At 38.2% G+C, this 25,966-nt stretch overlaps 2 protein-coding genes across 3 annotated transcripts in view; one reads left to right on the forward strand and one right to left on the reverse strand.

Annotated features, from left to right (window-relative positions):
- LOC126365823 (protein O-mannosyl-transferase 2) overlaps positions 1–578 on the reverse strand; it is a 184,549-nt gene extending 183,971 nt beyond the window's left edge. Inside the window, exon 1 of one of the 2 annotated variants that reach the window (XM_050008443.1) lies at positions 556–578. Coding sequence is in view for 1 of the 2 variants with exons in the window: in XM_050008440.1 (XP_049864397.1) it covers positions 36–76 (41 nt within the window). In the remaining variant the exon portion in view is untranslated. Of the gene's footprint in view, positions 1–35 lie in introns of both variants that reach the window. The other variant, XM_050008440.1, reaches the window with a different exon arrangement.
- Positions 579–660: 82 nt separating this feature from the next.
- LOC126365826 (probable maleylacetoacetate isomerase 2) overlaps positions 661–25,966 on the forward strand; it is a 52,855-nt gene continuing 27,549 nt past the window's right edge. Inside the window, exons 1-4 of the mRNA XM_050008449.1 lie at positions 661–751; positions 1,403–1,454; positions 3,126–3,274; positions 17,488–17,565. Coding sequence (XP_049864406.1) covers positions 734–751; positions 1,403–1,454; positions 3,126–3,274; positions 17,488–17,565 — 297 coding nt within the window. The 5' untranslated portion in view covers positions 661–733. The remainder of the gene's footprint in view (positions 752–1,402; positions 1,455–3,125; positions 3,275–17,487; positions 17,566–25,966) is intronic.

Genomic DNA, 25,966 nt, shown 5'->3' on the forward strand with positions numbered 1-25,966 from the left:
TATAAGACTTTTTTTTTTTAAATTTCTGTTCTTACTTCGAATATCCTGCGTCTACGGTCTTATGCTCTCCGCGCATTTCTCTTCCTCTTACAGCGAACTTCCTCGCCTATATGTACATTTCAGAATTGTAGACTCAAAATATGCCACAACAGAAAGTTGTCAACACGGGATAACGGTATATTTGTAAGGTGTTTCAGCCGACTGCCACGTTTTAGGCATAGCTTGAATTCCCAATATGGGAATTAGCAATAGGTCATTGATTCATATTTTATTAGTATCAAAAATTATCTTTCCTCTCAGTTTTTTTAAGTGACTGCTCGTATTCCCCCACAGGAATGTTCAAGAGTCCAACTCTTCATTTTTAGATGCTTGCAAAGATTGACCTATTCTATAAAGTGACCAAGTAGCATACTGCGAATCTCAGCCCGCTATGGCATCATTCACAGTTCTCTGTAACTCAAAACAAAAAGCAAAAAATATTTGTTCAAGTGGTATTCCTGTCCTACTATATGGTGGATTTAGCACAATACTCCACCTTGACTAGCCTCTCAGTACCTGACGCTTCCATTGTTTTGGCAACATTGCGCTTCGGCAATCTGCCGCGCGTAGCGCTTGAATCAAACTCGAATATACTTGTTTTATCTTTGAATTAACAAGTAGTGGTGATAAATAAGTATTAAAAAACTAGTGATTAAACATTCTATCGTACCTGCAGAAAGGAAAAAGACGCAATATGTCTGTCATTGGAAAGGTATCAATAGAAAAGTCTTCCGTAGCCTATAAGGTTTGCTGATTCGGAAGGAAAGTGATTTATTTTTACATTCACGGCAGTTTCAGAGCAATAAATTAGGTGCCTACAATGATAGGTGCGAAATATCATCTAGTAAACATGAGCTATCACGAATTACATAAAGTGCTTGATTTCGGCCTGGGTTCCGTAATCACCGCCATTATGAACTGATCTGGATCTTATTGAGTTTTTATAGTTCTTCACTGGGTTTCCACAAACAAATCATAGTAAATGAGCGGAAATTTGAATCTCCATAAGGAAATTTGCCAAACCGAGTTGGATGATTTGAGTCTTGTTCAATCGCCTAATAACATTAAACAAGCCCTCAGTCAGTCAAAAGTAAAACTACCACCTTGAAACGTAAAGCGCAACTTATTTAAAATTCAGTTTAAAACCATCACATTTAACATACAGCTAATTTTATCGTGATGAAAAAGCAGAATCTGTACCAAACACCCAACTAATCAGTGTAAATTAACCAAAAATAAATCTTCACTGCCTAGATGAACTGTAAGATAGTAACTCCTTTTACCTGTGTAGGCGCTAGGACATAGCATATAAATCTGTATTTCACATAATCCATTACCGTAATGCTTGACATCTCTTTTTCAGCCCGTTTTATATTCGTACTGGAGGAGCTCTTGTTCCTGGAGAGTTCGAATAGGTAAGCAAATAGTTTCTCTCTCCCCCCTCCCCCGAGTATTCGATATTTACATGGAATTGTTTTATTTATTTACCACTGGATCGACATAACACTATGTTCTAGAACGATAATCTTTCTGCATGATTACAGCTACTGCATGCTATTACTTTATATAAACCTAGTCCCTAAATGAAATATACCTAATTTGTTGGATAAGTCAGTTTAAAATGACAGAGAATCGCAAGGGCATAGCCCTTCCCATAGGACCATGCTTTGTAAAACACTGGAGACCCTAAAACAATATTTGTGTGAAACTCGACTTATATTTTTTCATGTTCTTATATTAATTAATTTTGTTTGCATTTTTATCTGCTACATTGCATTTTAGCTTCAGCCACTTGCAGTAACTCATTAGGATGTTTGAAGAAGATACTACATCTGTGAATGCAAATATAATATAGTTTTTGAAGTTCCAGTACATTTTATGGTTATTCAATATGCATGGACTTCGGTGTAGATAATGATTTTTTTAATTTTTAAATCTTAAATTTGTTGCAGATTACTTAATGATGTGAACGTTAAATTATTGAAAAATAATTGTCATCCTGAGTTTAATACTAATTGTATGTAGGTTCAACAGAATTTTTGTTTTCTGTGAAGACAAGTAACTTTCCTGGTGAAGATTATGCCACTTTGCTCAATGTCTGCCTAAGTTTGGCTTTTAAGGTAGTAGAAATGGCTGTGAAATTTCTAAGTTGGGTATCGGCTACCCTCATACTAACATGCAATGCAGTTTTTTTTTCCACGTAATGCTATCCTACATGGTTATGTTGATAACATTTTAAACTTGGTTTTAGTGTTTTAGCTGATAATATTAATATGTATGTGTTCACTTGTAATGATAACAGCAGCCATTTTGGGAACCAAGTGTTAACATGACTATGGGTTTGACACCACAGAGAAATCCAACAGCATTGTTTCTACACTGTTAGTAATGTTTAAGATTAGTTTGTGCTGTCGTGATTTGTATTACCACTACATAGTTCAAATTTGATTGGTCTGTGCATGACAGTGTGTGGTACGAATATGTTACCAATAGCCATGTGCAAAAATGTGGTTTTTCTGAGGGTTCATGATCTTGGCTTCACTTAATCACAGCAATGAGGGGTCAAGCGTTTTGGATAGTTCATGGGCTAGTGACCATTTGCATACCTATCAGGAAAATGAGCATACTGTAGCTATCCGACAGTACAGGATCAAAGTTTAAAAATTACACACTTCCTCCAGGCAAACTTAGCAAATCAGTTGGCTATTTTGCATTGGGTGGGCCTTAGACAGCGTCTTTGAGTACGTTTTGTTAATGGGCAATTCCTGAGAAAACTCAAAAACTCATGATTTTTGGACACGTAAAGTACCAGTTGTGGAGATGGCCATTTTTATGATATCTATTCATGGCAGATCATCAAAATTTTTGCCTTATCTTCTTAAGGTGAGATTCTCAGTGAACTTGAAACTTCTTTTGATATCATCATCATTGACTGAGATCCCAAGGTTCAAATTTATCCCACTTATGCATGCAGTATCAAGTATGAGCTGTAAATTTAGTTTTATTATATCTTGCATATTATGATACAAAAGCAAACGTGATGTGCAGATTGTGAATGTAATATAATTTGTACTTTATCACTGCAGCATTAAATCTGAAAGAAATACCATATGATATTAAACCAGTAAGTCTGATAAAAGCTGGAGGTGAACAACATTGCAATGAATATCGTGAAATAAACCCAATGGAGCAAGTTCCAGCCCTCCATATTGATGGACACACTTTGGTTGAATCTGTAAGTTAACACTTTGTTTATTTTGTTTGTGAAGCATCTAATACCAATCATTTTATTTATAACAGACTATTTATATGATTAAAATGTTTAAAGGCCATCCTGTATCAAAAAAAAAAGACTATATAATGTAAATGTAAATAATTAATGGAAAATCTCATATAAAGATGTGAAACAAATACTAACAAAGAGATAGAGGGGCTGGCCAGTACTTACCTCAGCTCAGTACAGCCGATAGATACACAAAAAACAACCGAAAATTTACGTTCCTAGCTTTCGGAATAAATGTTCCTTCATCAGGGAGGAGAGAGGGGAAAGAAAGGGAAGAAGGGAAAGTGGATTTAGTTACTCACAACCCAGGTTATGAAGCAACAGGGAAAGGAAAACGGGGAGGGTAGCAAGGATGGCGGCATGGTTGTCAGAGGGAAGCCAAAGTCCCTCAGACCCTCAGTCCAGCTTCTCCCACTCAACAGCAGTCCCTCTGAACTGCGGAGATGGGAACTTGCATTCCAACACATCCTTTCATCTCGCCATCCCCCTGGACTGAACCTACGTTAAACAACCTCACTCCCATTTACTCTTCAGTCTTCTCTTCTTTCCCTTTCCTCTTTAGCCATTCATGCATCTTTTCATCCTACATATTTATACTATATACCTCTTTACTTCCGTATGCATCCTCTTTGGTTTGAATCTAGCACAGTACTTACAATAGAATAACTGTGGCTTCCCTCTGACAACTTTGCCGCCATCCTTGCTACCCTCCCCGTTTTCCTTTCCCTGTTGCTTCATAACCTGGGTTGTGAGTAACTAAATCCACTTTCCCTTCTTCCCTTTCTTTCCCCTCTCTCCTCCCTGATGAAGGAACATTTATTCCGAAAGCTAGGAACGTAAATTTCCGGTTGTTTTTTGTGTATCTATCGGCTGTACTGAGCTGAGGTAAGTGCTGGCCAGCCCCTCTATCTCTTTGTTAATATAATTTAAATGTGTAGATAAAAAAATCTATCCACCAAGCAGTGGCAGGAGAACACACACACACACACACACACACACACACACACACACACACAAAGGTTTAACTTTTACAAGCTTTTAGAGCCAGTGGCTCTGACTTCTGGCGGAAGAGTTGAAGGGAAAGGAAGAGGGTACAATTCAGAAAACTCCCCAGAGCCCCGGGTCAGGGGAGACGTATTGGATGGGATGAGAAGGAAAGACTGATCGTTGGGGACTGCACCTGGTGAGATTTGAAACTCGAGAGGTTAAAGGTGCAAGACAGGATAATATGCAAAGCAGAGATTATTAATAAAACATAGTGCATGAGTTATAAGCAGGTCCGAAAGTGAAAGATGTAAAAAAAAAAAAAAATAAAGTGAAGAAAGGAGTAGTTACTATGAAGAAACGCTGAAAAGAAAGGAATTTAGTGTAAATTAAGGCCAGGTGAGTGGCGAGAACCGAGGACAAGTAGCACTAATTCCCACCTGCGGAGTTATGAGAAACTGGTGTCTGGGGGAAGAATCCAGATGGCACATGTGGTGATATAAGCACCTAAGCACCAAAGACCAGCTACACTTCCATCCTCATTAAACCTACTAACAAACAACAGTACTTACATTTTGACAGCTGCCATCCTTTCCATGTCAAACATTCCCTCCCATACAGTCTTAGCATTTGGGGCAAACATATTTGTACAGATGCAGACTCCTTACAGCGATACACCAACACTCTCACATCAGCCTTCACTGGACGTAACTATCCCAACAGGCTAGTTCAAAACCAGGTTTCCTGCACCATCACAACTCATCCTGGTACTGATGATCCCTCCTAAAATCAAGAGCGCACCACTTGTCACCCAGTATTATTCTGGTATTGAATGTATTACTCAGCTACTTCGACAAGGTCGTGGCAGCCATCTAGTCTGAGATTTTGCCCACCACACCTAGAATAACTTTTTGTCATCGTCCTAATCTCTGCAATATACTTATCAGATTCTATGCCTCTTCTGCACCCATCTCCCTACCCTATGGCTCCCACCCCTTTGACCATCCATGATGCAAGACTTGCCCTGTGCACCTATACCAGCCCTGTAACTGACAAAACATATACTATCAAAGGAAGAGCCACCTGTGAAATGGGTGTCATATACCAGCTGTAATGTAAACACCATTCAATCTTTTACTTCGGCATGACTACCGCCCAGTTATCAGCAAGGATGAATGGGCATAGGCAGAGGGTGTGCAGCCGCAACACACAATATTGTGTTGCAGAGCGTGCTCTACAACATGACAGTCATGACCTCGGTGCCTGTTGCACAACACGTGCCATCTGAATTCTTTCCCCAGACACTAGTTTCTCAGAACTCCGCAGGTGGGAATTAGTGCTACAACATGTCCTTGGTTCTCACCACCCACCTGGCTTTAATTTACATTAGTTCCTTCCATCTTAGCATTTCTTCACAGTAACTACTCCTTTCTTCGCTTCACATTTTTCTACATCTTTCATTTTCTGACCTGCCTATTTTTCACCACCCCCTCCCACTTCTGTTACATACAATGCTTTACATACAATGCACTTAGTTTTTCCATTCTTATTAACTTGTGCACAATGTTTCAATCCTAATATCTGTCTTGCATATTAACCCTGTCTTCCACCTTTAAGCTCTAAGGTTTTCTAATACTGTCCAGTGCAGTCCCCAACAATCAGTCTTTCCTTCTCATCCCGTCTGGCAAGTCTCCCCTAACTCAGGGTTCTGGGTGAGTTATCTGAGCTGTACTCCTTTCTCTAAACTTTTCCAGTCATTTTCCTTCACCACTCTTCTTTCCCCTTCAACTCTTCTGCCAGTTGCCAGAAGAAGGAACCACTGGCTCCAAAAGCTTGTAGAAGTTAAACTTGTGTGTGTGTGTGTGTGTGTGTGTGTGTGTTTTCTCCTGCTGCCACTTGATGAGTAGATTTTTTATCTATCCATTATTGTCAATAATTGATTATTTTTATGGCTAAAAATATAGCGAGTGTTTTTTTAACCAAAGCAAACACTACTTTTTGTCAGTGAAATTTTCAGTTGAACATTTTAACTCAAAGTTCAATGATGGAAAATAACAAAGAAGACCCATATGTTTATAAAAAACAACACATTGCTGTGGATGTTCATCAAATGGATGCTACCATATGTAGGGTCATAGGCTTAAAACTGGTTGGAGCTAAAGTAATTTTTGTGTGTAAAATATTCGTGACCTTCTGGTGTCATTTTGTTTGTCGAAGCTGGCTATTGAGTATAGCTCATTGCCTTATCCTTCAAAGTGTGCAGCCTTTGTGGCACCTATCAGTCCTGTTGTGTTGTATTGTTCCTCCAACTATTGTAAACTTAATTCTGCTTAAGGGATCCTAATGATCTATGCTCAACAAAATAATAGCACTCATTGTGACTATTGGCCATCAAGCATTGAATGAAACCCAGAAGATAAGTCCTAATTAGGAAATTTCATGCAAGGTTAATCATAGTAAATACATTCAGGTTGCAAAACAATGTTCTAATGAAAATAGAAGAGAATACCATTAAACAGAGTGCCGCCTCCTTCACTCATCGAATCACAAAGTAAATAATGGGACTCGGATATTGCCTAAATCATTATCAGTGCACTCCCTTAGCCCAGTTAGAAATCAAATCACTACACCATACCTGGAAAGCAATGGAATGCAGTCAGTTAAGCAGATATCCCTTCACATGCAACTCCCAAAACTCCTATATTTTGTTATGAATTTCTAAATGTTCAAGGGGTGTAGTTCATAAGGTGTCTGAAGAGTTTCTGGAAGTTTGTTAAGATAAAGATTTGTCTAAAGGTCAGAATATTGCAGTAGACAGTAAAGGAGTGAAAGAATATAATAACCTTCATTAAGTAATATGCATAGAAATAGTTGTGTAGTAATACTGCTTTTGCGTAAGCATGTTATTAAAAATCTTAATGTTCAACAACTCTTTTAAGATTATTGTCAGTACACAAGGTCGATGAAACATACATTCGCAGATATTTTCATTCCTACCAAAACAGTGCCATCAAAGAATTTCAGGAAGCAAGATAAGTAACAGATGCTAGCTAAAGTATCTGCCCATCAACACTCATTGACACAAAACTGAATACATTACTATAAATAATTTTGGCATTTTAAACATGAAATTTCAGGTGGTATTGTTGATTTGTTTTCTACGCTGATGAAACATCCTTCCATCATCATACGTACATAGGGGGTCTATCAGCAACTACTGAGGAGGAAGTATGCAATGTTGAAAGGCAATTAAAGAACAAAAACTCAGCAGGTTTAGATGAAATCCCAATGCGTGTGCTAAAAAAATGCATAAATGGTATCAAAGCTCCACTAGTAGAAATCATAAATGAATCCTTCAAAACTGGTTTCTCCCCTAACTATCTGAAGCATGCCAAAATTTTACAAGTTCACAAGAAAGGTGACATAGAAAATGTTGAGAACTACAGACCAATAGCCCTGTTGTCATGCTTTTCCAAAGTGATAGAAACAATAATGAAAAACAGACTTATGAGCTAATAAATGTTTGAGAACTGTATACTTTAGTTATGTTCATTCAGTAATCAGGTATGGCATTATTTTCTGCGGGAACAGTGCTAAGAATTCACAAAGAGTATTTAAAATGCAAAAGAGAGCAGTAAGAATTATAACAAAAATCAGTAAACAAGTTTCAAAATGTTAGAAGTTCTAACTCTTCCTTGTGAATTTATATTCCAAGCCATAGTGTACATCAAGAAAAATATAGAAAATTATAGCACAAATAGCAGTTTTCATAACGATAGTGCAAGAACAAGTCACTGTCTTCACCTAGACAGGAAGAATAAACATAAGACTCAAAATAGCTTCTTGTATGGAAGTGTAAAACTGTGTAATAAACTGCTGCAGAAACAGATAACATGTACCGCTTTAGGAAAAACCATAAATTGTTTCTGCAGGAACACTGTTTTTACACTATAAGTGAATTCCATGGTACACAATGATTGTAAATAACTCGTGTTTCACAATATTTAACCACATGTAACATTATGATAAGGAAAAAAAAAAAAAAACGATTGTAAACAACTTATATGTCACAATGTTTAACTACATGTAACAAAAAACTGTATAAATATATGAATGTACACTAACTGACAACATCCATACATTTTAAAATGTCCACGGATGGCTATGTAAATAAATAAACCTTCAGTGCATACATGAAATTCTTCTCCATGATTCATGGACTGGACTGTGCATTGATGTGTCTATAAGTAAAAAAGTCATCTCAGTATTCTTCATAGAAACAGTCAGTTTCGAATAATATTGTGCCACCTTACACTAGTTCATGTGAGACCCAGCCAAATGCGAAATTAACCGTGCTTAGATTTAGCTAAAGGGCTCAATCTCGCATACAATGAGGTAGTTCATGAAGTGGCTTTAACCAACTTTCTGTTCAAAATATTTGCATATTGTGTTCCTGCACATTCTCCTAATATTATCTCTTTACATATTTATGTCGAGTTAATAGCATGGTACAAAGTTTCAGTGACTCTATACGTATTGGCTTTTGATGATACGAGCTGCAGGAAATAACAACAGTGTGACATAAATCATCACTGACATAAGTTGTCCCTAATGTCTTGTAAATTATTTTGCATTTTTGTCTTGTGTTGATTGTTCTTTTGTGTTAACTGATGTAACACATTGAAGAGTTCCCAGAAATACTAATTTTTTTTCTTTAACTGAAATATTTTGTAACTAGTCTGGCCCAAAACAATTGACACACCTTTTACTATAAATTTATTTATTGTCTTTGGATCATGCTATTATAAAATTTTAAATCAGTCCTTCTATATACATTTCCTTTCTGCTTCATCTCAAACTGTGGTAAGTCAGTTTTCAACACTGTAAAATAAGTAAACTTTCTTAAAACCGTAAGATCACTTAGTTCTCTTTTCTTCTTCTTCTTCTTCTTCTTCTGTTTGTAGTCTTGAACTGCAATTTATTACTCTGTATTGCAATTTTACAATAAAAACATGGGCTGTCTTGATAATATGTCTGTTCTGCAATCATGTTCATTTGCTGTTGGTTAAAAGTTGCCTTGTCTGGCACTGTGAATGACCACCTTAAATCAAAAAGATGATACCACTTCTCATGATTTGCATTAGCTTTACATGAAACATTAAGAAATACATTTGTATCAATATACTGAATCATAAATATCACAAATGCATTTAAGTATGAGTGTTTTATCTCTCCACATAATGTAAAGGACAGCACTGTCACCAACACAAATTTGTGGCATTGGAGTTTCTTGTCACTTTTAATGAATGTCAGTAACTTAGGGATCTGCCCTGAACGCTTCTAAAGTTGACTAATATTATGTTTCCATTTTCTTTTTGTGATCTGCAATGACGTTTATTTCACTTCATAACAACTACAGGTGACCCGTACATGGCTCCTACTTGTGGCACGTGTAACGGAATGGTTAGTATAAGGAAAATGATTTTCTAACATAAAATATTCTCATCTGCATGCCACACATGAATAATAGTTTGCGAAATGTCGTGCATGCCTGATTGTTTATGGGGTACCCACAGTTCTTCACCAGATGAAGCAAGTTAAGAAATCTGCACCCAAGGCCTTTATAAAGTTAGCAGAACCTCTTGTGTAAGCCTTGAACTGTGCTCCAAACCAGATTGCCAGAGCACCAGGAATGATGCTACAAATAGTGAGCTATGCTTTTATCCCTGTGGTAGGGATAAGGAGCCTTAACACCCTTAATCTGTCACTGAAAATAATCGAGGATGGGCTTTGAACCCAGACGGTAAGCACCATGGAAGCTGATGTGAGCCACAGCTTGCAGCTAGTTGCACCCAGTATGTTCAGTAGATGTAAGCAAAGCCACCTCCACATCTCAGATGCATACAGGTTCCACACTTGACTTCTTTCCCGATATAGTTGATATTCCCCAAGCAGCTTCATCATCCACCTAACATTGGAGCTCCCAAGTCAAGAACACACATATGACCTTTTCCTAGAGATCTACATCCTCACCACAGTCCACTGTTCACACACAGTTGGGGCCAGCCATGGCAGCATCAGCATTCACAAGAAATTCGCGGTGCTACATCTGATGCCCAAGAGACCCATGGAAACAGCCTAAGACTATCAGCTGGAGCCAGTGCAACTTTTAACTGTTCATGAATGTTGGAAAATGACCCCTGTGCCCATACACAGAAAGCATAGTCCTAGACATGTTTAGCTGGTAATTAAATCTAATTATCATCATTTGAGTTTGGGTTCATTCACATCATTGTCTGGTACCAGAATTTTCACAAATGTTACTGCTGAAACTTGTATACAGTTCATTAGTTAACAAACCGAAGATGAAATTCTGCTCTTAGAGATCAAGTAGTTCTATTTTTGTCTTACAGCCTCACAATGCAACTTCCAAAAGAACTTTCTTTACTCCTAAGAATTTAAAATTCAGTACAATAATGGAAATTCCTGGGCGGGGCATTATGTAAAATAAGGGAAAGGCAACCACTCACCTATAGTGGATCCATGTTGGAGCACAAAACACATAACAGAAAATTGTATTCAAACTTTCAACCACTAGCTGTTTTTCTAGATATAGTACACACATTCATATATGCAAGTACCCATGGCCACTGGAGTGTGAATTTGGGTGTCTATGTAGTTGTGTGTGTGAATGGGTGGACTATTGCTAGAAAAGGAGCTAGTGCTCGAAAGCTAGTGTGAATGCTGTTCTCTGTTATATGTTTCTCTGATCCATGCATCAATCTCCTGTAGGTGAGTGGTGGCCTTTCTTTATTTTACAGATTTAAAATTCAGTTTAATTGATAAATCAGCCATTACATATGACTGAAAAATCACTTTGGTCTATAGGTGTATGTGAGAATTTTATTTTGTTTTGCTATGACTCATCTTCATTTCCTGAACAGTGAATACCACTTATGTTTATGCTTTGCTCACATTGACATAAAAACTGTTATTCAAATGCTTAATCACAAGATCCATTCCCAAACCCTCTGCATTATTTTATTATTAACATCAAATCATTAACATATATCAGGTAATGGAAAGAACAAGTGAAGAACATAACAGCGTTTCCCCATGAATTCCACACAAACACTAAGCAAAATAATGCAAAGCTAAAGACAGCAGAGCTGTCGCGTTCAGTAGACGTGTTGTCCAAAACAATTTGCTTTTCCATTATTGTGGAATTGGCTAATGCTCCATTTCTTATGACATGTTCAGGATGTTTGCTTTGCTATCCTATTGGTAGGACTGATCAAGGGAACCCAGATTCCAGGTTATCTATCATACAAGGGCGTGCTAAAAAGTAATGCCTCCAAATTTGTTATGTGAAAACTTTTGAGGATACAGTGTACTTATAAATGGTGGAAAAATCCAAATTTTTTATTACTTTATTAAATTCTGTAGTCTTTCCTGATTACATTGATACATACATTATAGGGTTTCAAATGGAAAAATTACCTACCAGGTGTACAACTTTTCCGCCGTTTGCCAGTAGGTGGTGACAACAGTAAGTAGCGGTTGAAAGAAACAGATCGCACACGTCAGGCAGTTAGCTTGGACCTTGGTCAATGTAACCTCATTCAAACATTCGTTGATTTGTGTCTGCATTATAAAGTTTTTCTTGATTGAAAATGTCAGTTTACGAGCCTAATTCTTGTCATTTGTGGGAGGTCTTACTGTTTTGTTTCAATATGAAGTAAACAGTGGCCGAGTCTCATCAAATGCTCTCAAGTATGTATGGTAAGGATGCTATGAATGAAAGAAGGTGTCGTGAGTGGTTTCAATGCTTCAAGAACGGTGATTTTTAACGTTGTAGACCGGCATAGTAGTGGAAGAGAGAATGTTTTCGAAGATGCAGAATTGGAGACATTGCTGATTGAAGACTCATGTCAAACTCGAGGAGAGTTGACACAATTGGTGGGAGTGACACAGCAAGCCATTTCAAAACGTCTCAAGGCTATGGGCATGATTCAGAAAGAAGGAACTTTGGGTCCCGTGTGAGCTGAAACCAAGAGATGTTGAACAGTGTTTATGTGTTCGTGAACAGTTGCTTCAGAGGCAAAAACGGAATGGATTTCTGCATCGCATTGTGACCGGGGACGAAAAATGGCTTCATTACGATAACCCTAAATGCAAAAAATCATGGGGATATCCCGGTAGTGCCTCTAAGTCAACAGCCAAGCCGAATATACCCGGCTCGAAGATCATGCTCTGCATTTGGTGGGACCAGCTCAGCATTGTGTACTACGAGGTGTTAAAACCAAGTGAAACAATCACAGGTGCTCATTATCAAATACAATTAATGCGTTTGAGCAGAGCATTAAAAGACAAATGGCTGCAATACAGTGAGAGGCACGATAAAGTGATTTTCCAGCATGACAACGCTGGATCCCACGTTGCAAAAGAGGTCAAAACATGCTTGGAAACATTAAAATGGGAAGTCCTACCCCTCCTGCTGTATTCTCCAGACATTGCTCCCTCTGACTATTACCTGTTTAGATCAATGGCACGTGGACTGGATGATCAACACTTCCGATCTCAAGCAGAAGTCACAAATTGGATCAATTCGTGGATCACGTCAAAAGATGAACAGTTCTTTCGACACAGGATTCGTACACTGCCCAAAACATGGGAGAAAGTAGTGGCCAGCGATGGAAAGTACTTTGAATGATACATGTGTAATCAATTTGTTTCATTAAAGCCTCAAATGTTGGGGAAAAAATGGCGGAAACAAAGCTCTACACCTTGTATATATACCAAATTTTAAAGTTATGGTCATGTATGTTGCCATGCCCCCTTTATTTGTGTTACAGAAACCAGTATTATTTTGAGAAGAATTGTGAACTTTCTGTTTCCAGTGATCATATGATGAAATGCTGTATATGTTGGTAACAGCACAGGTTTCTAGTGTCTGTAAATGATCATCTTTGCTAGTACTTAATTTTGTTTCGCTGAAGCAGTTTGTTCATGTGTTACTGAATGTTTTGTTGCCCAAGTGCTACATATATTTCAGGAAGTACATATCCTGTAGTGTGTAATAAATATGAACTATGCCATGCATCAAGAAATTCAATAAAAGAAAATTTCTTGGTAACCAGTTCACAAACAAGATAAGCCACACTGGTAACCTATGTATCAGTTCTTCAGGGAAGAAACTCCCATGTGGCACACCTCCTGGTGATTCAGATTTTTGTACAGTGACTCTGTTTGTAGTGGATTTGTTGTTGTTGATGTGGGCATCTTATCTTCTTTGATAAAGGAAGTGGGAAAATGTAAACAATGTGATGGTGTAGGCTGTTTGGAATAACTAAACAACAAAGTAGCAGGAAGGTTTAAGTGTCAAAATTAGTTGTTCTGTGTAGATCCTGCAATAAATCTACCTCGAAAATGACTTCGGACATTGTGCATAATTCATGCGATGTGAATTTGAAGTTGAATTTGAAGTTAGTGTATGCAATGCATACAATAGGAAAAGGAAAAAAGGCTGCTCAAACGTTTTGTGGTTTGATGGATCTTCCGCCTCCTCCCAGTAGCTTCAGCAAGTACATAAAAATACTTTTAGGTGCCTTAACGGTTGTGTTTAATGGATCTATGAAATGTGCAGTAGAAGAAATTGTAAATATTATCGGAACGAGGGACATTGCTGTTGCACTTGATGGGACATGGTGACGTCGATGACATTGTTCCTTGAATGGTGTTGTAAGTGCTACTTCCCTGGAGAATGGAAAAGTTGTTGATGTTGAGTGCTTGCCACACCTGCCATGGTAACACTGAAGGACATATTGAACATCAGTGTTCTAAGAATTATGATGGATACAGTGGAGATATGGAGTGTGATGGAGCTCCAAAAATATTTCAGAGGTCAGTGTCCATTTATAACATCAGATATACGAAGTACCTAGGCGATGGGGACTCAAAGCTTTCAATAAAATTAATGAGTTTAATGTTTATGGTGATACCTTGGTAACAAAACTGGACGGTTGTGGACATGTGCAAAAGAATATGGGTGCTAGATTGAGGAAGCTATGAAGAGAAATGAAAGGAAAGTTGCTATATGTTGGAAAATCTCTGTCTGGCGAGGCAGATTGACAGAAACTGAAATAGACCTTCTTCAGAGTTATTATGGACTGGCCTTTAGACGAACTGGACCTCTGAATGATAATACAGCAATGAGAAAAGCTGTATGGGCCACCTACTTTCATAAGTTGTCCACAAATGACCACCCTGTTCACGGACTTTGCCCTAAAGGAGCAGATTCTTGGTGTGGTTACCAAAAAGCAAAAGAAAGTGGTCAAATATACCTTCATAACCATTCTCTTCCTGAGCCTGTTATAAATGAAATAAAACCAATTTTTAGAGACCTGAGTGACCTCTCTGTTGCCTAGTAAATGTCTTCATGGGGGCACTCAGAATACAAATGAAAGTTTCAACTATTCCATATGGGAAAGATTACCCAAGAATGTTTTTTGTAGGACTAAATACATTAAAAATTGGTGTACTAGATTCAGTGATATGTTTCAATGATGGAGTTACTGGAAGGTTGGAAGCCCTGAGAAATTTAGGCATAAAATGTGACTCTAATATGGAAGATCAATTGCGTGCGTGTGACAGACAACGGGTGCCTGAAGCTGAAAGAATCACTCTTCAAGTTACCAAAGAAGCAAGAAGTGCTGAAAGTAATGCCAGGAGGAAGCTTGAAGATGAAGAAATGCTGCAGGATGGAGACTATGCTTGAGGAATATTCTGAGACACAGTTTAATAGGACTCGTACTGTCATTCGCAGTTTACCGCAAATTGTATTTTTCAGAATTCAGGTGCAAATATTTCCTGAAGTTTATAAAGCATTTCTCTAATTTTTTTTCTGTAACTTGCAAATAGTCCATACACATAGTAGACCTAAGCTTTATTACAGGATCTACTAAATTATAGAAAAAATAACATTTTTATTAGGAAAAAATTATAAAAATTAAAATGTAAGATGTGATATTTTTTTATCCTTATAATATATGTAATAGGTGGAGTTAAATGAATCTAGTACCTCAACTATCATGTCATGCATATCTGGTAAAAATTTGGTCTCCTTCAAATGTATGACATTGGATTAAATGGTACCTCAATTTGAGGAAGCATTTTGGGGAAAAAATGCATCAATTTCTTTGTAATATTTTAATAACCCATAGCAGATTCAAAAATAGTCGGAATACTTCTAATATGTTTAGAAAGTGTGCTGAATTACCTGATAACAAAAAAAATGTGCAAAAGATTTACTTTATAAACAGTGCCTGAAAGAAATAGGTGTTGATTTTTACATAATATTGAGCCAGAAAAGTACCCTGTGTCCTTAAGGAGTTTAAAGAAAACAAACATTCTGCATCTTTATTCGTTATGTCTCAACATAGTCACCCAGGTGACAAACACATTTCTCCCAACAAGAGAGCAATTTATTGATAGCATCACTGTACAATGTTTGACTTTGTTAACGAAACCACTTCACCTCTGCTTACACTGCTTCATCACTTTCAAAGTGATGTTCTCAAAGGTGTTCTTTAAGTTTTGTAAACAGATGAAAATCAGGTGGGGCCAAGTTGGGACTGTATGTAGGATGGTCAGTGACAGTGAACACAAGGAGCCAGATTGTTGCGTCTATCGCACCGCTTGTGTGTGGTTCTGGCATTGTCATGCTGGAGGAGATGATGCTCTGTGTGTGGACAAAATCTTTGAGATCATGTTTTCTGAGGGTCTGCCATGCAGCGACATAGTTACATTACACGCTGCCCTGTTACACACTGCTATTTGGAGCCCTCTAGTAACAGAGAATTGCAACTACTGTCAGACAGTGGGAAAGTCTAACGAATAATATGCATAATGTGGAATACCTCAAGTGATACTGAAAACAGGATAAAACGCTTTTCACCACTTTTCAGCACATCCTCTGGAGTGGTACAGGTTGTGTTTTGGTATGGTGGGTTCCACTCCATACGTGAGCTGTCCTGTGGCTGATAGGTATGCCAGCTATTACCTTACAAATACTAGACGTCACTTTTTTTAATGTAATTTGCTGTAATGGACCTGTTGTGCACTGCCACTAGACCATGACATGTTCCTTTTGTCAGTGGACATTTACACCCTTCCCAGGGGTTGGTGCTGAAAGTTAGTTCCAATCCATTCTAGCTACTAAAACAACATAGTGGCTTTTATGATAACTCATGTGTATTATAAGTGAAAGGTTTCCCCCATACATCTTCATTTACAATTGTGTGCGAAACAGATTTCTCTTAATTTATAGCTCACAATAGATCACATATTGATATACTCAATTGACATGTCAGACTGACTGTGCTCATGTATAACCTACAATTATTGTGCCATTGCCATTATCGTCTGCTCCCTTTGCTATGAGACTTCAAGACACTGAAGCTGCAACGCCAAAGCATAAACAGCCCTCCCCAGCAAGTAGAGGCACTCACTTGCCGCCACACCTTATCGGTGTTCTGAGCTGATGTCTTTTATACCCATTACCGCATATGGCAAACTAGAGTGCACACAATGGAATGTTCCACACTTAACAACTGCCCAAACAAAGTTTCCAATTTCCATTAAAATCTTTTGTGAGCCTGAGTGGCTAGAAGTGGAACGTGTTATACTGCAGAATCGACATGCTTCACTACACCTTGTGTATTACTGTGCCTAGTAGTTGACCAACATTAGTTATATTTATTACATAAATGTCTTACTAATGTATTATTGTGTGTGGAGTTCTATCATCATCTTCAACAATCAGTCACGAGTCTTATTGAAAAACAAAAGGTAAAAGGTATGCTGATTCTTATTGCAGATTCTAATCTAATCAGATTCACAAAAATACTATAGGATTTGGGATATCCAGTACAAGTTATTGACAGATTTATAAAGTGTGTTAATTAACAACTGTGTGTGAAATTGTACTTAAATCATTATGTTTATTGTCATAGTTGTGCTTACGAGTAATTATTGTAGATTGGTAAGGCAGCTATAACAAAGGCACTTTTATCATTACCTATTGCTGAGATCGCGATCTGCCCTTTTTAAAATGTCAGCAGCTATATATGACATAAAACTGCAACTTTAATTATAAAAATTTAAATTTCTTATTGTTTCAGCTGAGCATCATGCACTATTTAGAGGAGACCAGACCTCAGCGACCTCTTATGCCCCAAGATGTCCATAAAAGAGCGAAGGTTTGTTGAAAATATGTTACCTGAAGTTCTATCAATGTGGTAGAATGTTGTTTGTATCAAGTCAAGGTTTGTCATATTTGAAGCTTTTGGCTTGTACTTGTAAAAAGTCAGGTTAATATCTATTACTGCAGTTCTTTTTTTTAGTCAGATACGCTCGATATTTTTCATTGACAACAGTCGTGTTGTAAACATTTCAGTTGTTAAAATTTCCTAAAAAGTTAAAACTATGAGCTGAACCAGGAGTTGAACCTTTTCTTTCTGGGGCAGTTCTTACCAATGAATCAGGAGCACCCATGCCCAGGGCAATGGTGCCCCTTGCTTTCAGGTAAAGGAAAAAAGTGTACTCAGGTGTTGTTCTTTCAAGAAAATGATTTAAACGTCAGTATTATACAGGTTTTTAATAGAGTTGGAACTGCAACTTCACCATTTATCTACCAAAACATTAAAAATACTCCACACCTCCAGATCTAGGCTCCCTCTCCAAAGTATTATAAGGGTGCCCTTGCTCTGAATGGGCTATCTGCAAAGACCCATTCACACTGCTTCAGTTCTTCCAGTAGCTCCTCCTAGCTTCCAAACATCAATCTTCATAGTATCTGTGAAGTTTGGAAGGAAAGTTGTGTTGTGGATGGGTTGGGAGCCATGCTGAGATAGCTCAGTTGGTAAGAGCATTGTTAGCAAAGGGCAAAGGATGCAGATCAGAGTCCCAGCCCAGTGTACATTTTTAATTTGCCAGGAAGTTTCGAAACAACACATGTTCTACTGCAGAAATAAAGATTTATTCTGGATTTAATTTTTTAACACAGTATTAGTGTCACACAACTAAAGACTGATTGTGATACCAGTTAACAAAGCTTCATACTTTTTTTAAAAAAAATACTACCTTATTAATATTTTTGGTTTTATATAAAGATGAATCCGTATGTTGACAGTCATGGCAAAGGGTGGGGACTACGATACAAACATTTATAGGTGGGGACATTGAATGCTAAAATGACATTAGACGACAAATTGCATAACTAGCGATATGGATGCAGTCACCTTACAGGAAACTAGACAGTAAGATAAAGGCATACAGAAGTGAGAGAGATACACCATATTTCACAATGAGACTGGAGTAAGGAAAGGACAACTTGGAAAAGGAATAGCGGTCAACAGTAAACTAGTGCAATGCTGTATTTAAATATGAAGCAATCAGTGAAAGACTCTGCTACTTGAGAATCAATGGAAGGTTTAAGAAATTTGCATCTTTACCATACAAGCTCCTATAGAATGAAAGGGTGATGAGGAGGAGCACTCTTTTATTGAAGTGATTGAATAAGTGCACAATGGGTGCTGTGATACAGCATAAAGAGAGTGATAGGAGATGCAAATGCAAAAGTTGGTACTGCATCAGCAAATATATCTCTGTGTGGACTATACACTCTGCACAAAGAATCAAATAACAATGGGTAAAATCAAACAATGAAATAAAGAATATCATGAGAAAAGATGACAAGAGGTAGCACACTAAAAGGCAAAATGGATGTAAGTCTCTACTGGGAAATGAAGAAAAAATAAGTTAATACGAGCTGCACTTACAAAATAGATTTAAAGTTGTGCAAGAACAAAAGGAAGAAGGGGAAAGAGAGGAGGGGGGAAAAGAAAAAAAGCTAGGAAACAAATACATGATAATTGAAATGCGAAGAAACACCTGTTGACGCAAGAAAGGAATAGGAAGGATAAAATGTGATTCAATGAAGAATACATAGAGGTGACAAAAAGAAAAAGAAGTACAACAGAGGAATTTAGGTAACAGCACCTCACAGAATAGAGAAGAATTCACAAAGACAGCAAGAGAAGCCAGGAAATCAATAGGAATAGGAAAGGGAGAGGGGCAGTACATCAACAAGCAACTAGAGAAGGCTGAAGAAGACAGAAACAAGAAGAACAATGTAAAACAGTTATATGGCTGTGTAAGATATTTTAAGATAAAAATTGTAGGGATGGCAAACAGTAGAGGTGACTTGATGGCTGGCAAAGAATGGGACGTGAACTTAGTGAGGACTATTTCAGAAGACTGTCAAATGTCCCTCTGGGAAAAGATGTGACTGAGTAAAGTAAGACCAATAAAGGACCCAAACAAAAATTGCAGGAGCCTACACGAAATGAAATGGATAAAGTTCTGGAACAAATGAAGAACAGTAATGCCTGTATTCTGCAGTGCTGGAAAAATGAAGAAAGACCCAAGGAATGACAGAAAGCAGTGATATGTCCAATTTATAAGAAAGGGAAAAGAATTATGTTAGAGAATTATAGGGGTATAACATAACAAGTTTGTTTGTGTGCCCATCCTCTGCAGCAAGTATATAAATACTTGTTTTGCAAATCAAACTGCCTTTTCCTGCTGCTAATTATTTTATTCAATCCATACGTGTTTCGCCTTCTACTGTTTTAAGGCATCATCAGTGGGATCTATAATGATACAGTTTTGTTAATTATAGATTGTCAAACAGGTCACTTAGCGATTTTTTGTAAAAATGTAATTATATATGATTTTCTGATCTGCATTTCCTCGCATCTGGTTTAGAGGTCGCACTACCACTGTTATCACTGTTCTGTATTCACCTCTTCGTGTTTTCGCCCTCCACACACTGTACACCATGTTTCTCACTCTTTTTTTGTGGTGGACTATAGTTCTTCTGTTACTCGATACAACTATTTCGTCATACACTTCTTTTCACAGTGTAAATATTGCGACTTTTCATCGTCTTTGGTATGTTTACCTATGTGTTGCCAACCTAATAACTTTTGTTTATGCTGTGTGTGCGTATGAGTGAGTGAGTGAGAGAGAGAGGGGGGGGGATAGAGCCGCCATCCCCCCCCCCCCCCCTCTCTCTCTCTCTCTCTCTCTCTCTCTCTCTCTCTCTCTCTCTCTCTGCAAATGTGGAGTGGTTTGTCCCATATTTCCATGCCCTCATGTGTTCCTTGTATCTGACATAAAATGTCCTCCCTGTTTGCCCTCTGTATGTGCCTTCACAAGTGTTACATTGTAACTGGTATATACCTCCTTTCTGGTATGTCTCAGTTTTTGTCATTTTTGGGGTGTATTTTTGTATAGAATTGTCTGTTGTGTATGCCATGTTTATCCCCCGTCTTTTGAAAATGTTGGTGATTTTATGGGTGAGTTTGTATGTCATTGTGTACCATCTTGTGGTTTTTTAATCTTTTTCTGATTATCCTGTGTATTTTTATGGGACTGCGTGTTTGTGTTTGGTTCTGTTGTGTTATTATCTGTGGTTTGGAGCTTTCTGCTTTTATTTTACTTTTAATTTTGTTGTTTAGCTTTGTGACTCTGTTATTATTGTAACCATTATTTTGTGCTATCTGCATTATTATGTCCAGTTCTTTTTGGTAGCTTTCTTTGGTGAGTGGTACTGTATTGAGTCTGTGGAGCATGTGTCGAAGTGCTGCTTGCTTTTGTGCGTGTGGGTGGTTCGAGGATTGGGGAATGATAATGTCCGTTGCTGTTGGTTTACAGTAAATTTCAAACATATGTTAATTGTTTTCTTTTTTGATTGTTATATCCAGAAAGTTAATTTGGTTGTTCTGTTCTCTTTCAATTGTGAATTTTATATTTTTATGTATCTTGTTGATGTCCGTATGTAGTTCTTCAATTTTTGTTTTTGGTTCATCTATTAAGCAAAGGATGTCATCCATATACCTGAACCAATATAATATATTGTATTCTTTTGCTACTATTTTTGTGAAAATGATCTGTTCGATGTGGTTTACAAAAGTATTTGCTAAGGCTCCTGAAACTGGGGACCCCATTGGCAATCCATCTACTTGTAAATAAAATTCATTATTGAACTGGAAGTAATTTTGTTCTGTTATGAGCTTCATTAGTGTGCATATTTCCTTAATCTGTTCATGAGGGAGTTGACGAACTAGGTCGAAAAGCACACAAAAACTGCTATACAAAGAATGGAAACAGTTCACAGAAGAAAAACCAACCAACTCAAAAAACTCCAGTCACAACATAATACTTTCCATACGAGGACGAACAAGCATAATGTAGGCAGTCTTTGTAGTAGATGCTGCAGATGATGCTGTGGTGTATCGAGAGGTTGCAACAATGGAAAATTGTACTGAAATGGAGGAGGATCTGCAGCGAATTGACGCATGGTGCACGGAATGGCAATTGAATCTCAATGTAGACAAATGTAATGTGATGCGAATACATAGAAAGATAGGTCCCTTATCATTTAGCTACAAAATAGCAGGTCAGCAACTGGAAGTAGTTAATTCCATAAATTATCTGGGAGTACTCATTAGGAGTGATTTAAAATGGAATGATCATATAAAGTTGATCGTCGGTAAAGCAGATGCCAGACTGAGATTCATTGGAAGAATCTTAAGGAAATGCAATCCGACAACAAAGGAAGTAGGTTACAGTACGCTTGTTCGCCCAATGCTTGAATACTGCTCAGCAGTGTGGGATCCGCACCAGGTAGGGTTGATAGAAGAGATAGAGAAGATCCAACGGAGAGCAGCGCGCTTCGTTACAGGATCATTTAGTAATTGCGAAAGCGTTACGGAGATGATAGATAAACTCCAGTGGAAGACTCTGCAGGAGAGACGCTCAGTAGCTCGGTACGGGCTTTTGTTAAAGTTTCGAGAACATACCTTCACCGAAGAGTCAAGCAGTATATTGCTCCCTCCTACGTATATCTCGCGAAGAGACCATGAGGATAAAATCAGAGAGATTAGAGCCCACACAGAAGCATACCGACAATCCTTCTTTCCACGTACAATACGAGACTGGAATAGAAGGGAGAACCGATAGAGGTACTCAGGGTACCCTCCGCCACACACCGTCAGGTGGCTTGCGGAGTATGGATGTAGATGTAGATTTAGATGTAGATGTAGATGTAGATGTAGACCTGTTGCATTTCTAAGTGTTCTGCCAATAAGTCAATCTTTGGTTTATGAAAAGGAAAGTGGCCACTTGCCATATAGCGGAGATGCTGAGTCGCAGATAGGCACACCAGAAAGACTGTTCCAGGTAAAGAGCTTACAGCCTGTAAGGCCTTCATCAAAAATAGATGAGACACACACACACACACACACACACACACACACACACACACGACTGCAGTATAAGGCAACTGAGTGTGGCTCCAGTTGCCGTAGACTGCAGTCATTTGTTTTTGCTGGCCTGCGACTGAGCGTCTCCGCTATATGGCGAGTGGCAACTTCCCTGTTCATAATATTGTTACATTCCATCCTGGATTTTCCATTGTTTCAATCTGTGGTTTGCTTTCCCTGCAACATTATCTATGTAATTGTTGCAAGTTAAGTTATACATAATTGTAGTCCCTAAGTATTTAGTTGAATTTACAGCCTTTAGATTCATGTGATTTATTGTGTAACAGAAATTTAACGGATTCTTTTTGGTCCTCATGTGTAACCTCACACTTTTCATCATTATTATTATTATTATTATTATTATTATTAGACATTGTGAGAGAGCAGAATGGGGCACTCTGTGGAACTCACGAACTTCGAACGTGTTCAGGTGATTAGGTGTCACTGTGTTATACGTCTGTACGTGAGATATCCACACTCCTAAACATCCCCAGGTTCTCTGTTTCTGATGTGATAGTGAAATGGAAACATGAAGCAACACGTACAGCACAAAAGCATACAGGCCAACCTCGTCTGTTGACTGACGAGACCACCGACGGTAGAATAGGGTCGTAATGTGTAATAGGCAGACATCTATCCAGACCATCACACAGGAATTCAAAACTGCATCAGGATCCACTGCAAGTACTATGACAGTTTGGCAGGAGGTGAGAAAACTTGGATTTCATGGTTGAGCGGCTGCTCGTGAGCCACACATCATGCCAGTAAATGCCAAACAATACGTCACCTGGTGTAAGCAGCATAAACATTGGACGATTGAACAGTGGAAATACGTTGTGTGGAGTGACAATTCACAGTACACAATGCGGTGGTCTGAAGGCCATGTGTGGGTGTGGTGAATGTCCGATGAACGTCATCTGCCAGTGTGTGTAGTGCCAACAGTAAAATTCAGAGGTGGTGGTGTTATGGTGTGACTGTGTTTTTCATGCAGGGGGCTTGCATCCCTTGTTGTTTTGCATGGCACTATCACAGCACAGGCCTGCATTGATGTTTTAAGCATCTTCTTGTTTCCCACTGTTGAAGAGCAATTCGGGGATGGCGATTGCATCTTTCAATGGCATCAAGCACCTGTTAGTAATGAATGACAATAACATTCTTGTAAAGGACTGACCTGCACAGAGTCCTGACCTGAATCATATAGAACACCTTCGGGATGTTTTGGAACACCTACTCCATGCCAGGTCACATCGACTGGCGTCGATATCTCTCTTCAGTGCAGCACTCTGTGAAGAATGGGATGCCATTCCTCAGGAAACCTTCCAGAACCTGATTGAACATATGTCTGTGAGAGTGGAAGCCGTCATCAAGGCTAAGGGTGGGCCAACACCATAATGAATTCCAGCATAACGGATGGAGGGTGCCACGAACTTGTAAGTCATTTTCAGCCAGATGTCCAAATACTTTTGATCACATAATGTATTTTCGAAGACCGTATTACAAATTAATGGTAGTAGTATATGCCTGTAATTCAGCATATTACTCCTATTTCCTTCTGTGAATATTGATGCGACATTCACAACTTTCCAGTCATTAGGTATGGATCTTTTGATGAGCTAAATATGAAGTCGTCGTATCGGTCTACTCTGAAAGGAACCTGATATACAATCTAGACTGGAGGTTTTGCCTTGATTCAGTGTATCAAGCAGGATTTGCTACACTGAGGATACATATGTCTTAAGTTGCTCACGTTCAAAGTTGTGAGAGGCCGACTTTAATGATTTGGTGTAATCAAAGATCTTTTTGCCCAGTTGGTTTTTGTCCAGTCTTGTGTGTCCATAGAATTTCATCCATTGTTTCCATGTTGTGTCCATGATATTTTCGGTGTTCATGTAGAGCTCCTTGTTTTTCCTATTCTTCAAAGTTTCATCAGTAGTCTTCTGGGGTTCCAGAATTTTTATGAGAATCTTCCTCTCCTCCCTTTCAAGTTCTTCCAACTGTTCCTTTTTACAAATAGTTTTATGTTGTTGGCAACCACACAAGACGTAATCCATATTTGACAAATAAAAAAATTTCCATCTGTATAAGAACTTTTATTGATATGTTTCATGATATCACATCACATCCCCAGGTATACATAAATCATTAAGACATTAAATGCATCAGATGGGAAGAAGGGGGACTCAGCCTTCTCTAAATAAAATGCTGCTACCTGCAACGAGCAGGGCATCATGAATCAAATTCACCAGGGGAAAAAACTGATATGTTAAAACTGCATTGTCATCATAGTGGGAAGTGGCGTACAGCATCCCTCCAACTGGCTCACCATGTAGGGCCTGCATACCGAGACAGTTGGAGGTATGCTGGAGAATGTCTGTGAAGTTTGGAAGTTAGGAGATGAGGTACTGCCAGAAGAAAATCTGTGAGGATGGGTCATGGATTCTGCTTCAGTAGCTCAGTTGGCAGAGCATTTTCCCCAAAAAAGACAAAGGTCTGAAGTTCAGTTTTGGTCCAGCACACAGTATTAATTTGCCAGGAAGTTTCATATCAGTGCACATGCTGCTACAGAGCAAAAATTTTATTCCGTGTCCCTTTTTATTCTCAATAAGACACTCTGAAGCAGTAGAGTACTTCCAGTTTCATAACTGAATTATACTACCTGATTTTGGCCTTGTAGGATGTGACTCAGTTGTTGATCTGTTTGTGTTAGTGTGTAAACAAGATCTAATTTCTGCCTCTTTATCTAGTCAGTTGGGTTGAATCCATTCTACTAAGTATCTGAATTTATTTGTTCTTTTAATCTTCCCATATTTTACCCCCAAGTATTTCTGCCCTTGGTGTCTGTTACATATATTCCGTCTTTCATAGGAGATTTTGAAACCAATTTTTCCAGTGATTTCATGCAAGATCTCGAGTATTCTTTGTGCGGCTTTTCCGGTCTCTGGCTAAAAGGGCCAGATCATTGACACAAGCTAAACACCTGATTTCCACATTCTATCCATTCTCTCCAAAGTATTCCATGTATTTCTTACAACTTCAGAGCTTCATTATTTTCTCCAGGATGATTCTGAAGATAGTTGGGGATAATCTGTCTTCTTGCATGACCCCTATGTTTATTTCAAACGCCTCTCCAGAAAACTTAACTTCCGATATGGTGTCTGTCAGGAATTGTTTTATGATGTCCTCATTTTTATGTCAATTCCACATTCTTCAAAAATCCTAAATAGTTTGTCTGTCAGTTGAGGCACTTGCTTTCTTAAAATCGACAAAAGTT

This window comes from Schistocerca gregaria, chromosome 4 (genome assembly GCF_023897955.1).
Source record: "Schistocerca gregaria isolate iqSchGreg1 chromosome 4, iqSchGreg1.2, whole genome shotgun sequence".
NCBI classification, from domain to species: Eukaryota; Metazoa; Arthropoda; class Insecta; order Orthoptera; family Acrididae; genus Schistocerca; species Schistocerca gregaria.